General features: G+C 49.5%; 1 protein-coding gene across 2 annotated transcripts in view; it reads left to right on the plus strand.

The window, feature by feature from the left end:
* The window catches only part of Fstl4 (follistatin-like 4), a 433,118-nt gene that overhangs the window by 313,156 nt on the left and 102,539 nt on the right, over positions 1-17,423 (plus strand). For both annotated transcript variants that reach the window (NM_001414342.1, NM_001107000.3), the window contains 1 exon segment: positions 1,223-1,346. In NM_001414342.1, the coding sequence (NP_001401271.1) occupies positions 1,223-1,346 (124 nt within the window).

Genomic DNA, 17,423 nt, shown 5'->3' on the forward strand with positions numbered 1-17,423 from the left:
TCCATGTTTAAGCTGCTCTCCTCAGTTAAAGCTGTCTGGTGTCTTTTAGGTAATTCCAACTCGGGTCAAGTTGACCATGGAAAAGAAGCATCACAAATAGTGACTGGGGTTCCCCCAGATTCAGCTGTTAGCTGGTTTCCTGTAATCAAGCCCTCCTCTAGTCTATTTCTCCATAAATACCACAAGTGACAGACAAGTAGTCCCAAAGATTCTTCCTCACTTAGATCACCTGGGTCTGTCTGATAGTCAAGGAGACCACAGACCTGATGCCTGGCCCTTACTTCCCTCTCTGGACCTCTGTTTCCTTATCTATAAAATGAGGAATTTAAATCAGACAAGATCAGAGACTCCCCAATGCTGCACCTGCAAGGCTACAGGATTGCCCTGAATGGAGCACTGAGGCAATGAAGAAAGGACAGGGGTATAGATACACAAAAAGCTGGGGTTGGGTAGGTAATTCACTCTCGTGGAGATGCTCCAGGAGCAGCCTAGAAACCCAGCTTATTTTACACCTCTGAACTGAGAAGGCAAGTCTATTCTATACTTCTGTCTTAGTGAAGTCTGTGAACAGACACCATGACCAAGGCAAGTCTTATAAAGGACAACATTTAATTGGGGCTGCCTTACAGGCTCATAGGTTCAGTCTGTTATCATCAAGGTGAGAGCATGGCAGCATCTAGACAGCTATGGTACAGGCATAGCTGAGAGTTCTACGTCTTCATCTGAAGGCTGCTACTGGAAAACTGGCAGCTAGGACAAAGGTATTAAAGCCCACACCCACCAGGCCACACCTACTCCAAGGCCACACCTCCCAACAGTGCCACTCCCTGGGATGAGCATATACAAACCATAACCACAGCTGAACAAGAAAGCAGGTTTTGCTAATTAGGATGGGGGTTTTTGTAGGGGAGCAGTTGAGGCTGCAGCCATCAAGGAAAAGGGGTTGTGTCTATATTGTCCACACACACCATCAACACTCTACTTGGACCCAGGGGAGACTTTGCTGTATCCCTGAGCCTAATCTAGGAAAGGCTCTACCATTCCCATGGGTCCGAGGCACTGGGGACCTTGATATGGCCATAGCCAGGTCAAGAGGACACATTGACTCAGGCTTCATCTGCTTCCACACCCTGACTCCCCACTAGATCTGGGGCATTTTCCAGCAACATCCATGATGCTGAGCTCACTGGTAACTCTGGCTTTGTCTCTTCCCATCTCACAGTATGTGCTAAAGGAGCAGGACATGGACGGTTCACTGAACAGATGCTCACCAGGCGACCTCCTGAGATTTGACGACTATAATAGCGATGGCTCCTTGACCCTTGGAGAGTTCTACACAGCCTTCCGTAAGTGAGACCTCTCTGTGGGGCTGTGGGATTGGGAACTAATTTCCTCTGGTATCCATCCTGTGCTGTGGCGGTGATGTGGTATCAGGTGCCTGGACTGAGGGCACTTGGGACATGTGAGCCTGGCCGCAGCTGACTTCCAGGAGGATTTGGGTTAAACGTGAAAGAAGTTAAAATTGTTCTGTACAAGCCTGAAAAGGGCAAAACGAGATGTGTGGGAAGGAGAGGACTCACCAACCCTCTGCCTTTTGAGTAAAGGTGTTCCTCATTGATGAAGGGATTTGGGGCTAGAACAACAACAGGACTGTAACAACCACCCTCTGACTGTGCTCATGTGACTTCTCCTGGAGAGACATGAAGAAATGTTTATCTACCTCAGACATGGCATTAGTGACAGATCACAGAAATGACTCCATCCAAGTTCAGCTAAGTGAACTAGGGAGTTACTGGAATTAAAGGAGCCTGAATGACTCCAAGGTGGCAGTACCACTGAAAAGGCCACAGATCACAGCAATAATTCACCTGTAGGACTTGAAGGCAGGTGGGCTTGTCAGAGAGTTTCTTCTGTCCTGCAATTTCTGTTACTGATATAACTTGTTGGGGGTGGGGGAGCGGTGTCTTGTGAATCTTGTGAGTTTCAGGAGCTTCCTAGCCTTGTTTTATTTACTTCCTGAATCATAAGCTTCCTTCCTCCAGGAGAGATGTTTCAGTGCAGGGGAAAGTATAGCAGTGGACATGGAGGCAGCCGGGCTCCACTGGGCGGCCTGGAGGGAGACTAGAGAGATGCCACAGGCATGGCCCGGCAGCTGGGATCAGTCATTAACTACCCAAGTACTTCTGTGGGAGTTGAGTAGAGGCACTCAACTCTCCGTAATGAGCAATTCTCAGGAAAAAATCATTAACATGTTGTTATAGCCTCTAGCTACTGCTTAAAGAGGCCCAGCCTTGATCGGAACTATTTCATAGGATTAGAGAAAGAAAAAGTGTTCAACACAAGTTCTCATCACAAAGGAGATTTATCTGCCCCCTAGGGATAGAGGGCAGGGATAAGGGACAAAGGCAGGAGATAGAGGGTGAGGGAGAAGGGGAAGGGAACAAGGGAGAAGAAGGAGGCATATTTGTCCTGTTGGACAAAGGACTGCCCTCTGGACAGATAGGAGATATAAGTGGCCCATAGGTATACGGCAGTTTATAAAGGTAAAGGGGGAACCCCATGTTAGGATGAGATGTTTAATTTTGATTGAGTATATTAATTAAGTGAGCCAAAGGAGACTTTTGATGGCTGGACTTCAATACTTTGATAGTTGGATCTTTCGTGGTCAGCATCAGGAGGAGGAAGTGACCAAATAAGGGAATAGTCCCTGGTGAGTAGCTTTAGGAATGTAATCTAATGGCCTTTAGAGGGAGTGGGGAGAAGAGCCAGAGCCATGTCCGCCACTCGAGCTGTCCAGAGTCCCTTCGTTTAGGCATTGTAGTAACCTTGAGACCATCTTAGGGGGAGCTCTTTTTATCCTCACCCACAAAGGAGATTTTTCCTGGAACTAAGCAGGTTTTACGGAAGCCGAGATGTGCAGGTTTCTAGTTAAGACAGTTGTGTCTTCAGCAAACAGGGCTTGCTGTCTAAGTGGATATTGGAGGTATCGGAGGTGCTCACTTCTCAAGGGAAAAGAACAGATGCACACGGCCTTCAGGAAGAGGAAGCAGTGGGCAGGTCTACAGGAGTAAAAGCAGTAGGTCAGTGTTAGCCCTGTGGTCTCAGGTGAGAGACCAAGTCTTCCTCCCTGTGAAAACAGAGTGGGTGCTCTGCGTGGCTTCTCCCTGGGGTTCCCTGGTGTGGGCCACACTTGGAGGTGACCTGCTTAGAGATTCTAACAAGCTAACTCTAGTGGACTGACACTGAGGGGAAGCCAGCTAGTGTGCTGGGCCCATGCTAGAGACCAGAAGAGCATGCTCTGCCCTAAGTGGAAGAAGCCCCTTTAAAATCCAAGGTTACTTGGGTCTGCTCAGAGCAGGCAGTGTGACAGTCTGATGCTGTGCTTGTGGATGTGACCTGCAAGGTCCCAGTACCTGATGTGACGTCAGCCTTGGGTAGGGAGTCAGTGTAAGCTCCTACAGGTACCTAAGCCACATCCTAAGCCACAGAATTTAGGATCCTTCCTCCTAGCATTCATCTGGAACTCCATCTTTCCGAAAGGTAACCCTGAATACCAGCAGTCTTTGAGCTCTGGCTGTTCCCAAGAGGCAGTTCTTCTGTCCTGATGGCAAAGGGACATTTGTGGCTGATAGGAGACATCCTTAAAGGACATAGAAGAGAAACGCAAATGATTTTCCCAGCAGTAATTTCCCATGTGCCTGGTGTGAGGAAAGAGAAGGCTTTCCGGTTCACAGCACCCTTAGTATCCAGGGTTATGTCCAACCACCATCACAAGGCTTTGATTGATGTGCCACGACCATGTTTGGTCTCTCGCCTCCTCATCCGTGCCAGCTAGTAAAACCAAAACCTGTATCTGCAGATACGAGTTAATGATAAAGCGTGAACGACTTGTAGGCTTGTCCCGTTGCTAGAAGTACCTGTTTGGAGTATCAAGAGCTTATTCCCCAAAATGATTCTTGAAATTTAAAAATGTTTAGGGAGCTGACTATTAAATAATCAGGGATTTTGCAAACACACACCTGAGTCGTCAGTGGCTTTAAATCTAAAGTTGTAGGAAACTTTAAACCTCAGATAGCACATAAAGGCTACCCAAAATGGGGAGAGTTAGTATTGTTATTATTATTGTTATTATCATTGTTACTATTATTACTCAGTGAGACACGTGCTAAGTGTAGACCTGAACATCACTAGAGAGGCCTTCCCTGTTGACTCCAGTGCTTGGGTCATCACTAGTCTCTCTGTCCACTTCCCTTGATAATACTGGTCCCTCAGAACTTGGATGGACTAGGGACCCCGCATCAGAAGGACCCACAGCCAGATTTGCTCTCCAAGTCAGGGGACAGCAAGTTTTCCAGGAACAGAGGTGATGCTTTCCAGGAAAGCTGCCTGAACCCCAGCTCCTCTGCAAAGGGTCTCGATCACTTTGTGGCATGCAAGGGAGGAAGTTTCTAGATTAGGTTGGTTGAGCTGGGAAGACCTACTCTAGGTGTGGACAGAAGCATCCCACGGGCTGGGGTCCTAGACTGCTTGAACAAGGGAAGGCAAGTCGGGCACTAGAGGTCGTCTCTCTCTGCTTCCTGACTCTGGGTTTAATATAACCAGCTGCCTCGTAGTCCTTCTGCTGTGACCTCCCTGCCATGATGACTGTGATCCCCTCAAAGTGTGAGCCAAACTAAACCCTTCCTTTCTTAAGCTGCTTGTCTCGGCAGTAGTTAATTATTGGACTGACAATGGCACATCCTTGATCCTGGGAATGGATCTGGAGCCAACCTGCAAGCTCTTGGCTCTTGACACCCATGGAGACAGACAGGCCGTTCCTTAAAGAAGGTCGGTACAACTGTGAGCCACTATAGGGAGGGGGCACGTTGTCCCCTCAGCTCCAACCATAGGTTTCAGGCAGGGCACCCTGATGTCTGCTTCTCCCATTCCTGGATTATTATTTGAAAAGCTTTATGATCATCATTCTTGAAGCAAATTAGATTCTGCGGTTGCCTTGGACTTGTTTTGAACCGGGCAGCCAAACCATTCATCACAGCCCAACCCAAATAATAGATATGCAGTAAAATGTAAACTCGTAGCCATTTGTGGAAGCCACAAAATGAGTTAACCCAGCTATAAAGGCCTGACATGCTGCGGCTCTGAGCACCCAGGGATCAATAGCTTTTCAAAGTTATAGGAACTACTGATCCCCAGAGCCGGGGTGATGGATGGATGGCTGGGTGAGTTTTAAATGAGTAATTAAAGCGAGACACACAGGTGTGACCGATTCCCTAGAAAGCAGCGGCCATTTGAGAAACCTCGCTGAAGGCCAGCCGTACCTCACACATCTCGGCAGCAACATTTCGATTTGATTTTAGCAGCTGGAGTCGATGGGCTGGGCGAAGTTGAGTGTTTGGGGTTTCATTTTCTAGCTTCCGTCTTTTGTGAGTTTTGTTCCTGGGCTCCAGGACGGGTAGAGGAGGCAGCAAAACTCCAGCCCCACCGCCTTCTGAAGCAAACTCAAAAGCTCTCCTGAGGATGATGGGTTCTGGGCTGGGAGTGGTGTGCACACCTTTAATTCCTGCACTTGGAAGGCGACACGGGCAGATCTCTGAGCGCCACACTGTCCAGGGCTACATAGTGAGGCCTAAATAAGATGATGGGTCTGGGTGTTTGGCCTGCAGAAATGCCATGTACTGCCAGAAATCCCACACGGCCTGTTAGAGGCTATGGCATGGGATTCCATGGCCACCAGTTGCCCTGCTGAGTTGGTTCATAGTGAGGTTGTATCTCTCTCCTGGCTTTAGGAAGTAAGTGAATGTCACACTCTGGGAAGAGGGCACAGGAGGTATGTTAGCCATGACAACCAGCTCTCTGTCTCTCTGTGTCTGACTCTGTCTCTCTGTCTCTCTGTCTCTCTCTGTCTCTGTCTGTCTGTGTGTGTGTGTGTGTGTGTGTGTGTGTGTGTGTGTGTGTGTGTGTGAAGGTGTTGGAGGCCAGAGAATAACCTCAGATGTAGTTTCTTGGGCACCGTCCACCTCGTTTTTTTTAAGACATTCTCTCACTGGCTCAGAACTCAGCAAGCAGTCAAGGCTGATTGGCCAACAAGCCCCAGGGGTCTGCCCATCTCTGCCTCCCCTGTACTTGAGTGGGATTTCAATCAGCCACGGGGCTGAGCTTTAAAGATGGGTGGAGGGCCATCCAAGATCAAACTTGGGTCCCCATGCTCGCAAAGCAAGCACTTTACCAACTGAACCATCTCCTCCGCCCCTGAATCTCTTTCTGACCCATCAGGCTGAGCTAGGACTCCCATCCCCGTCACCCATCCGCCCCCTACAGTGACAGGCATGAAAGATGAAGGTGGCCTTCCCGTCTCACTCCATCTGTCAACTAAACATTGTTTTCAGGTTGCTTTTGACATCCCAGATCAAAGCCAGGTCTAGGAACTAAAGGCTCAGTGTCCTCTCTGCGTGTGTCCTCCACCTCCCTCCCCTCCTCCCCAACAGCCACCTGTCCCTGCTGTGGCAGAGACCCAGGCCCCAGGGCTACTGGAAAAACAGGATGCAAGCTCCTCCCGACTGTTCATCACAGTCAATTAACTTAAAAGTCACTCACCTAAAAAAAAAAAAAAAAGCTTCTCAATTCTGCATGGTTTTACACTTTTCTGAATGTTCAAGTTAGGATCATGGCGGGGAAAACAGGTCACTTAAATAAGGACTATTTTTTTCCCTCTCTTTAAATTCATTATCAGTTTCTCCTACATTTTTGGAAAGATACTTGTCCGCTTAATTAATCCTCTGAGGGCAAGCCCAGCAAACTCGTGGACGGGGTGGGGGAAGGGGGGGGTTTGAACAGCCACATGTGCTTCACGTGGTTACATTCTAGGTCACCAGGGACCCCAAGGTGCTGACAGGGTGGGAATCAGACCCAAGTCTCCCTCTGGCTCTTCTAACCAGGCAACTTGGAATCAGACGGACCGTGAAGTTGCACATGTTTTCCCACCATCTTTGCTACAAAGTGGAAGGGAGGCAGGATTTGGCCATGCATATCTTATCCCCTGGAACTAATAATGGCTTCCACCATCCTAGGCTTCCACACCAACCTCCTCGGACCCCAAGATCACCAAGGTGGTGAAATAAGGCTACCATGAACATCCAACCAGCTCTCTCTGGCTACCCACAGAGGGTGGACTTGACTGCAGTTGTAGGCGGATCTCGCTTCATCCTTGACATTCAGCCCTAGGTTTTAAGCAGTGAGGCCAGGTTAGAGGATGGGTTCAGAGCCGGCATACCACCCTCGGGGGCTGTGTACAGTCAGTGTCACTGTAGTTGGTAATGGGCTCTTACAGTCATAGAGACACCTAGCAGTTAACAGGAGCCAGCACTGTGTACACTGCACCCACTTTCTCAGGTAAAGAAACAAACTCATTGAAGTTTAAGTATCCAACCTGAGTCACACAGCCAGCAAGTAGCAGAACCCGGACGGCCCATGCACATGATTCTAGAAACTTCTCAAGTATTTAAACATTCTTGACATTCCTCTCTGCATTCTCCAGGGAGAAGCGTATGGTTCCCCTACACTTCAAGGTTATCCCAATAGACTCCTTGCCCAAGAAGTCTTTCTCATCTCCCTCACATAGGCCAAACCCTGCACCTCATTATCTGGGAGCCCAGAGACTGTCCTGGGTTTGTCTCGGCCGCTTTTCCTCCTCTCCTCTTCCTCCTCCTCTGTCCACCTTGAAGTCTCTAAAACACACTGTCTCTTTCTCATCTGAGTATTTCACTCCTAAGGACTGGAGCTGCACCGTGAGGCCCAGCGTTTCCTGCCATTGTCTGGAGCTCAGTCCTTCCATTTTTTTTTTTTTAAAGATCCCAGCTGGAAGCTCTCAATGGCTTCAGTGTAGAGCAACTGAATAGTAGAAAATGAACTAATTACAGGTTGTTATTGAAAATCTATTATACGCAAATTGCAAAAAAAAAAAAACCCATTCAAATATGATGCTTTGGTTTTTGTTTTGTTTTGTTTTGTTTTAAATCTTATTCTTGGAGGGAGAGGTGGGGTTGGGTGACTGGACACTTCACCTGTCCTCCAACCAGTGCTACACAACCACCTCATGCCCATGGGGTCACACAGCCCAGCCTGACTTCATAGAGAAACTAAAAATTCTGCGTGGAGCTCTCTGGATATTAGTAAATACTTGAAAGTGGCTGCAGAGGAAGCAAAAGATTTGGTTACAGAGACATAAATGAGAACAATTGAAATGTCAGCCTTTTACGGGGTATTGCCGTATTGCCATCGTGAATCTCACTGTTTTCTGCAAAGCTTTTGTCGGAATTTGAATGCTCAATTCAGCACCGAAGGTCATATTTCTGTTTTCCACGCTTGCTCCCCTAAATGGTAGTGTTGGGGAGGCTTGGGATGTGCAAGCTGGAGCTATCCAAAGCCTTTATCTCAGTGAGGATCCTTATGTGGCCAAGGTTGACTCCAAGGTTCCAAACAAAAGCCCAGAGAAAAAAACTTACAACATGAATGAAACTCCCAGCAGTCTGCTTGCCTCCTCGGCCTGCCCTTCGGCCCTGGATTTCTTGTGGGTGTGGCTGGCAGGGAGTGTGAGGCACCTGGTGGTGACCAGACGCTCTGAAGTGTTAGGAAGCACACCCGAGAGGCTCTTACGGTTTGGATGTGGAGCGTCCCCCACAGGCTCGTGCATCAGCACTTTGTCCCACCGGGTGGCGCTGTTTTGGGAGACTGAAGAACCTTTCAGAAATGGGACCTAAAAGGAGGAAGTGGGTTGCTGGGGGTGGGATTGGTCCTAAGGTTTATGATCCAGCTCTACTTCTTGTCCTGTCTTTCTGACCCACTCAGAGGTAAACAGCCTTACATACTCCTGCCACTGAGCCGTCCCTGCCTGGATGAACCACACCATCAAACATGAGCCCAAGTCAGTGCTTCTCTTAGACTGCCCTTTGTCGGGTGTTAGGCCATAGCAGTAAGAAAGGAATGGATACAAAGTTGTGTCTCCCAAGGCTGGACATTTGACATGTAACCATGAGTCCACAATCTCGGTCTTTCTTTCTTCTCCTACCACATCCTTTCAGACTGCAATCTCTTGCAAGACCCTACAGCTACTATCATGAGGCTCAGTCTGTGGTCTGCAAAATACATGTGTCCTAAGGTTTGGGGGGTGGGGGAAAATGATCAGAGGAAGCCATGACAGGACACATGTCAGGATACAAGTATGACATGGCAGGATACAATGATTAAGTGGGCATCTTATGGGTCATACCCAACTGGCTCCAATAGCATGGTTACCCCTGGTCAGAGCAGGCTGAAGAGTCATACCCTGGGAACCAAGAAGCTCAAGGTAGGTAGAGAGAGGCACCCTATGCCTATGCTGCTGCTTAAACACCAGGTAAGGGGGAGATTTCAGACCCTCCATGCTACCTCATCTTAAATTCCCCATATGACAGCCCCTTCTTATCATGGCTGTCAAAGGGCACCACTCCATTCCTAGAGACAGAGGTGGCTTCTGCCTACCCCAGAACTTAGCCTTTACTTGGAGCCTCCCTCTGGACCCAAGGTTGAGACAGGGAGGATAGTAGGTGGTTGGGATGTTGTTGCAGACCATAGGGCTAAAAAATATCTGCAAAGATGGCGGCAGAGGGAACAGGACAGAGAACAGTTGGGCAAAGACAAAGAAGGGCAAGAGTGTTGTTATCCTGAGTACCTGTCACAGTTAGAAAGGAAAGCCACTGAGCTGAGGGGAGAAACCTGGAGCTTTTCATGTGGTAGGTATTTGGTCTGGTAGCAGCAGGGACTCTTTAAAAAGATTGGAGGCCATATTGAAAAGTAAATATCTATGTGAATATATAAGAAAATGGCCAGAGTGATGTGACAGTTTCCAAAGACAATAGTCAAGGTGTTAACCTGCTCCCCACTTGGTATTAGTTGAATTCGTTGTCCACCATGGTCCGTGCGGTAGTCTAGGAGCTAGATGGCTGGGCTGGCAAAGAGGCTCCATCCCCTGTATATAACCTAAGTTACCTCTCGGCCCCGCTAGCCTTCTATCACATTCCCACTCACTCTTTGAGAAGCTAGTCTCAGCTTCCTGTATGACTGGGCACCTGACCAGTCCCACCACATGTCTCCCAGAGGCTCCCTTGAAGCTCCCTGAGGAAGCTCAAGGCCAAGAGGCTGGCAGCACACCCTGCAGTGACATGTGTAGACCCGAATCACATCTAATTTCTGTGAGCACAGGACCTTCAAGGTCAGAGGCCATGGCCACTGTGAAAGTTTGTCTTTCTGGATATTTGTGTTCTTGAGGACTCAGGACCACAGCAAGTGGTCAGATAAATAAGCCAATGAGAGATGCTCTCTAGTGATGGAGAAGCAAGTCTGACTATGTAAAGGGCAGCACACCTACTAAGTGTGATATAGTCCGATCCCAGCTTACACAGATATAAACAGGACAAGCTCTAGTCTCCTCTGCCCTGAACTCCCCCCTGCCCCCGCCATGAGTCCCACCTAGAGTGAGGACAGCCAGCTAGTGTGGCTGCTACCACGAAGGGAATGATAGTGCTCTTTAGCACAGAATACTTGGTATGGCTTTCTCTTCGGGGCTACAGCTCCATCTTGGCTCCTTAGCCACACCGTCCTGCTGGCTCCGCCTCCTCTTCCTGGTGTGGAGCTGCCCCCTGGAAGGTGTGCAGCAGCCAGCCTGTGGAGCCCTGGAGGACAGTCTCAGATAGCATGGGTAGTTTGTCTTCAGAAAGGGGTTTATGTGGAACAACTGCTCGTGATATGTTAGCATAGTGCCCACAGCTCAGGATAGACCCAGATACACAGGGCTCCGTTCCCAGTAAGTCCCAGTAAGTGGATGAGTAGGGTGCCTGAAATGTATTGAGCCCCCCACCCCCACCCCCAGCCCCACCCCCACCCCCACCCAACCGTCCCCGATCTGCGTGGCACATCAGGTTCACAGTCCTTGAGAACACTTTGGATACGGCCTAGGTAGAGCCCCCTCTATTCTGCTACCGCTGGCTCTCCAGAGCCACTCGCAGACCCCCAGAGCCCAAGGAGGCTGCAGGCTACAGAGCTCCATCCAAAGCCAGGCCACTGATTCCAGATCTGTCCACGACAGGACCTGCAGTGAAGACCTGGGGGAGCCTCACACCCACTTTAGCCAGGACCCTCTCGGGTCTTCACTTTCTACCCCTACAGTGTGTATACAGAAAACACATTCCACCCACAGACCGCTGCAGAGGGTAGGACCTGGGCCATCACCTGCATGGCTGAATCCCTTTCCCAGTTTCCAGTCCATCAGTCCCCTAACCCCTCCCCCTCCCCTTCCATATGGATGTTCCCCTCCCCATCCACCTCCCATTACCACCCCCCCCCCAACAATCCTGTACACTGGGGGTCCAGCCTTGGCAGGACAAAGGGCTTCCCCTTCCACTGGTGGCCCAACAAGGCTATTCATTTCTACCCATGAATTTGGAGCCCAGGGTCAGTCCATGTATAGTCTTTGGGTAGTGGCTTAGTCCCTGGAGGCTCTGGTTGGTTGGCATTGTTGTTCATATGGGGTCTCGAGCCCCATCAGCTCTTTCAGTCCTTTCTCTAATTCCTCCAATGGGGGTTCCATTCTCTGTTCAGTGGTTTGCTACTGGCATTCGCCTCTGTATTTGACATATTCTGGCTGTGTCTCTCAAGAGAGATCTATATCCGGTTCCTGTCAGCCTGCACTTCTTACCTTCATCCATCTTATCTAGTTTTGGTGGCTGTATATGTATGGGCCACGTGTGGGGCAGGCTCTGAAAGGCCGTTCCTTCAGTCTGTTCTAAACTTTGCCTCCCTATCCCCTCCTAAGGGTATTTTTGTTCCCCCTTTTAAAGAAGGAGTGAAGCATCCGCATTTTGGTCATCCTTCTTGAGTTTCATGTGGTCTGTGCATCTTGGGTAATTCGAGCATTTGGGCCAATAGCCACTTATCAATGAGTGCATGCCATGTGTACTTTTCTGTGATTGGGTTACCTCACTCAGGATGATATTTTCTAGTTCATTCCATTTGCCTATGAATTGACTTTATGAAATTCACAGGTGCTTTTAGACACCTGTCACCAGACCACACCACAAGAGTAACAGAGTTACCGGTTGGGGGATGGGCAATTACTGCACAAAGCCTCCTGGTTTTGGGGTCGAGGTGCCTTCTAGCTCCATAGGGAAGCTGAAGCCCCAAAAAACAGAAGTGTCCCCCACTCTCCCTCGAGTAATCAGGTCTCTGTAAAATGTCTTCCTCTGAAATCCAAGTGACCTCTCAGCTCCCCCAAACAAACATACTTCCAGAGATTCTGTTGGCCCTGCCCATCTATAGAATTGGCCCTAACCTTCAGAGGCCACTCCTATGAGATGGCATTGAAAACACACTGGTACCTGGCAATAGGTTCAAGAAGTAAGGACTTGGAGACAAAGGTCATACATCCCTGCTTTTGCGTGTGTTCAGAGCACCCATCACTCAGCGTCCCTCACTGATATCTTGATAGCAGCTGACAACGTAGGAGCTCTCAGAAAGCTGGGCCCTGACCTGGAGGCAGTTTCCATACTCGGGGCTACGTGGCTCATACTCGGGACAGGGTAGAGTATTTAAGGGTTGAGTTGGCCCAGGGCTGGCTCCGACAGAATGAATGAGAGTGAATCAGCCAGGCAACAAAGAACTAGAGGCCATATAGCTGAGCATGGAGAAAGCTTCCAGGGCTAACCAAGAGCCCTGCCAGCCTCTGGTCCCTGTAGTCATTGAATGAACAGATGGGCCTGGATAGGCACACTCCATCCCTGTGGGAGTTCAGAGTCCCCATGTCACACCGTCCAGCACCAGGGTGCAGAATATATGCAAGGCAAAGCAGACACCCCACCATCCTGCTGGGTGCTAACCAGATGCCATGACACGTCCCTGCCCTCCCCAAGGAGCCATGAGTCCTGAGAATACTGACTTATGAGTAGCAGGCAATGAGTGACCAGAACTTCCTCAGGAAGCTTGGGATTCTGGGTTTTGAAAAGAAGAGAATTGTACAGTGCCTTCCAGAGAGGTTGGGAGTTAAGAAAGTGTAATGGTCATACCCAGAGGGGGCCTTGGACTCAGTAACAGCCCTGTATTATGAGTGAGGTTTCTCTGAAGGAACAGAACTGATAGGATGAAAAACATTGTATACAAGTGTGCACGTGAGCACACACACATATATATACACATATACATATGCACATACTAGCTTTATTAAAGTGGCTTTTGGGCTGTGGTTCAGGCAGCCCAGCAATAGCTGTCTCCCAGTGAAAAGAACAGGATTTGGGTAGTCCACAGGCTGGGCATCAGTCCCATCCTGGTACTGAAACCCCAGAGGAGTCCTGGAGAGCTGCCGGTCGTCGGTCTATGTTGGAATTCCAGAGAAGGCTCTAACATCAGCAAGAGGATGGGTGAAGCTGCTCGTGAGGGTGAGGGCAAGCAGGGGAAAAGCAAAAGCTTCTTCCTTCTCCCGTGGCCTTTTATGAGGGCTGCCCTCAGAAGGTATGACCCGGATTTAGGGTAGGTCTTCTCCCCTCGAATGATCTAATCAAGAAAATCCTTCACAGACATGCCCAGCCGCTGGGGTTTTAGTTGATTCCAGACGTAGTCAAGTTGGCAACCAAGATTAGCCATCACAAGCCCCATGCCCCCATCCTAAATACATGTCTGCCATGGGGGCTGCCTGTTGGATTATGTCATGCACAGGCCAAGTCCAGTCCACCCATCCTGGGTCCGCCCATCCCCCTTCCCTTACTTCTAACCAAGGGTTGATGGAATGCATCTTCAACATGAGGGCACAGGGGGAGGTATTCAAGGGCCCCATAGAGCATCCCTTCAAGGAGAGCCAGCTCCTACTGGCACGGGAGTGTTTGGCGTCTGCTTCTGCCTTGAGAAAGGAGCCAGTGTGCTTCTACTGGAAATGCTGTAACCATAAAAGAATGGCCTGCACAGGACCCCTGGGTCCCCTCAAGTCAACTCTCTATTCTACAGAGGCTGGGTATTCACATCAGAGTATTCAAGACCAGACTCTCCACAACCTCCCCTCCCCCACCTGCCTTCCAGCCATGGCTTGGGAAGGATTTGGAAAGAAGTCCATGTGAAGGGGAATCAGAGATGGTGTGGGCCCAGGGAGGGAGGAGAGCTAGAGCAGCAGTGTAGCTGTTGGTTAATAGCCGTGAGTCATGGCAGCTCTGAGAGGGAAGGAGGACCTCTCAGTTACATGGGACTAGGAGGGGGCATGAGGAATGTGTGGCCATGGAGGCCCCTTGTGAGCCTCTGTGCTGTGTCTGCATACCTTTGAAGTCAGAAGAGCTGATTGATCTTGCCCAGAATGAAGGGCAGAGACCCAGCCCAAGCCCACGATCCCTCGCTCCCAGACCACAGGCTCTCGGTAAGCAGCCGTGGCCAGGCCGCCAGGCAGATGAAATATTAAAGAGCCTCGGAGTCTAGGAGGTTTCACTGTAAATGGGTTGTGTCGGACTGGACCAACTGAACTAAAGAACAGCATCTCAGAAGGCCATGAGCCCTTGCCAACTGTAATGCTTTCAAGAAAAATGGCCTCCAGATGCCCAGGGTGCAGGAAACAGTGCCCACCATTAAGGAACATTACAATGGCTGCAGCCCAAGCCTCAACAGCCCCAAGTGGTACATGGGGACAGTCTTCTGGATGCTAGTCCCTGCTTCTAATCCTCAGGAGGGGATACTGGTGCCAAGAGTTCCTCCAGGGTGAGCGGCTGGATGAGCACCAGTCACTAGTTATCTGCAGGACAGTAAATGCCCAGAGTGAACTAACACATACTCAGCATCATGGCTTCACGAAGCTTCATCTTCACACAGTCCTTAAAGTCATAGAACCAGCAAGGTGGGGCGGTGAGCCACTTTGTATGTGATTATAGCCTAAGGGAGTCCTGTTAGGGTTTGAACACTTGATCACCAGCTGGTGGCGCTCTTTGAGGAGGTTGTAGAACTCAAAGGCAGTGAGGCCTGGTTAAGGGACAAGCTTCGAGGGTTATGGCCCACCCCACTTCTAGCCCCACTCTAGATGTTTCTTGATCATCCAGACCTGAGATAGCAGCCACAGGATCCCACAGCCACAGCAACCAGTTGCTCCCACCAACATACCTTCCCCACTGTGGTGAACTTCTAACACTTCAGACTGTAAGCAGGAAGAGATCTCTGCTCCCTGAAGTTGTTTTCTGCCCAGTGTTTTGTCACAGCCGTGAGAAAAGTAAACACATGCCCTGAATGGAAGCAAATGGCGACATTGGCTGTCCTATAGCCCTGCGTGCCAAGGATCCACTCCAGGCAAGCTCTGGCCTTAACCCTGAGAAGACAGTGGTGATGCGGTGGTAAGCCCGTGCCTGTTGCTATATCTACAAATTACCTATTGAGGGAAATGGTTCAGGGCCCAAGATGGGGGAGCCCACTCAGAATGGACATCTGGCATGTGGTCAGGGCACGGTGCCAATTCACAGTGCAGAGGCATCGCAGCTCAGAAGCCGAGTGCCGCAGCGGGCTCCCAGCATGCAGCAGAGCTGGCTTCTGAAGCCACATCATTAATTTCAGGTAATAACCCAGCATTAATAGCTGATGCTAAACCCGTCTAGGTGAATTCATTAATCCTCACAACAATCTATGGGGGAGGAGCTATCATTATTCCTCTGTACAGATGGAACCCGGAGGCCCCATGCGTTTGATAACTTGCCCATTTTCCAGACCTAGAAAGCTACAGGACGGGGCTCGAATCCACGAGCCTGGCTTCAAAGCCCAAACTCTTGCCCACTCTGCTCTGACTCTCAAGTACCTCAAACAGCTTTGGTCACCAGCATGTGTTTTCACGAGAGCCCTTCTGGCACCTCAGATTTGGCAGCTGTTGTCTTTGCAAGTACCTGTGGTGTGGGAAGAGGGATCTATCCACCCAAATGATAGACTGTTGATCCCAACTCTACCCAGCCACACTCCCGGCATTCTGTTCCACAGTGGCCAGTCCAACCCATCATCACCTGCCTCTAGAATCTCTGAAGGACTAGATCAGGGCTTTGGGGCGATATCTGTAGAGGGCCAGAATCAATCGGGCAAGCTCTTTCTGGAACTCCATGTGTCCAGACTTAGATATCTATGGGCTGTGAGTAGATGGGTGCACTGGGTACCAGTCAGGTGCACAGGATTAGTTCACATACAGGAAGCAAAGAGCAGGGGTTGGGGGGCTGTAGCTGGTGACTGAGCCAAGACTTCTGTTACTACATGTATTGCATTAGCCAATAAAATATCGGGCCTCACTTTGTGACAATCCTTATGAAAGGTACAGTGTGTAGTCCCAGTCGGAGATGGGGAAACTGAGGCACTGAGATGTTAAAGAACTTGCCTGTGGTCACCCCAATGGAACCCAAAAGACCAGGGACTTAACACAGATCGCAGCAATCCCAGAGGCCCCGTCCATATGTCTTAGGAGGTCACATGCCACCCACAAGTGTACACATCGGCTTAAGGACCGATGTGGATGTTCTCTCTGCTTCCAGCATCCTCAAGCTTGCATGTGCCACCGTTTGCCTGATTAAGTCCATCTTTTTATTCATTAATCAAGGGACTGATTCTTCCCCTGACTGTCGGTGATGTTGTAAAACTCAATTAATACCCTTTAGCAAAATGCTTTGAGACCCCACATGTGGGTTACAACACATTACCACAAAACTGATTTTGGTTTGGTTTGGTTTGGTTTGGTTTTTTTTTTTTTTTTTTTTTTTTTTTTTGTGATACTGTCTGACATGAAATATCGTCCCCCTGATGCCCAAAGAGAGCCTTTTTCAAGGGGCTTTGATGGACTGCGCCCATCAAAAGGTAGAGGCACTGGGCTGGAGACATGGCTTAGTAGCTAAGAACTTCCTGTACCTCAGAGGACCTGCGTTCAGTTCAGCACCTATGTCAGACAACTCACAAGCATTTATGACTCCAGCTCCAGGATATCTAACATCTGCTTCTGGACTCTGCAGGCAAATGAATGGCCATGTACATAATTACAGTGTGTGTGTGTGTGTGTGTGTGTGTGTGTGTGTGTGTGTGTGTGTGTGTGTGTGTGTGTGTTATATATATACTGTTAGTCAGAGGTCTCAGAAGTGTCCCCTGTAAAACCCACACCTAAGTTTTTCTGACTTCCCCATTATACCCTGAGCCCCTGGAATCAGCACCAGGCCACCCACACAAATGCTCCCTGGCAGAGGATATGTGGGCCATGGAGATTCTGCAGGCCTGAGAACAAACCCCCTTGGCTTGGTGAAATTTTCACTGCAATAGGGCTCCTGGACACACACCAGCAAGAACACTGGGGGTGCTCTGAGAAAAGCACAGAGGGAAGGCAGTGCAGGGTGGGTGGTAGGCAGCAGAATTTAAATATG

This window comes from Rattus norvegicus, chromosome 10, assembly GCF_036323735.1.
Source record: "Rattus norvegicus strain BN/NHsdMcwi chromosome 10, GRCr8, whole genome shotgun sequence".
Lineage (NCBI taxonomy): Eukaryota > Metazoa > Chordata > Mammalia > Rodentia > Muridae > Rattus > Rattus norvegicus.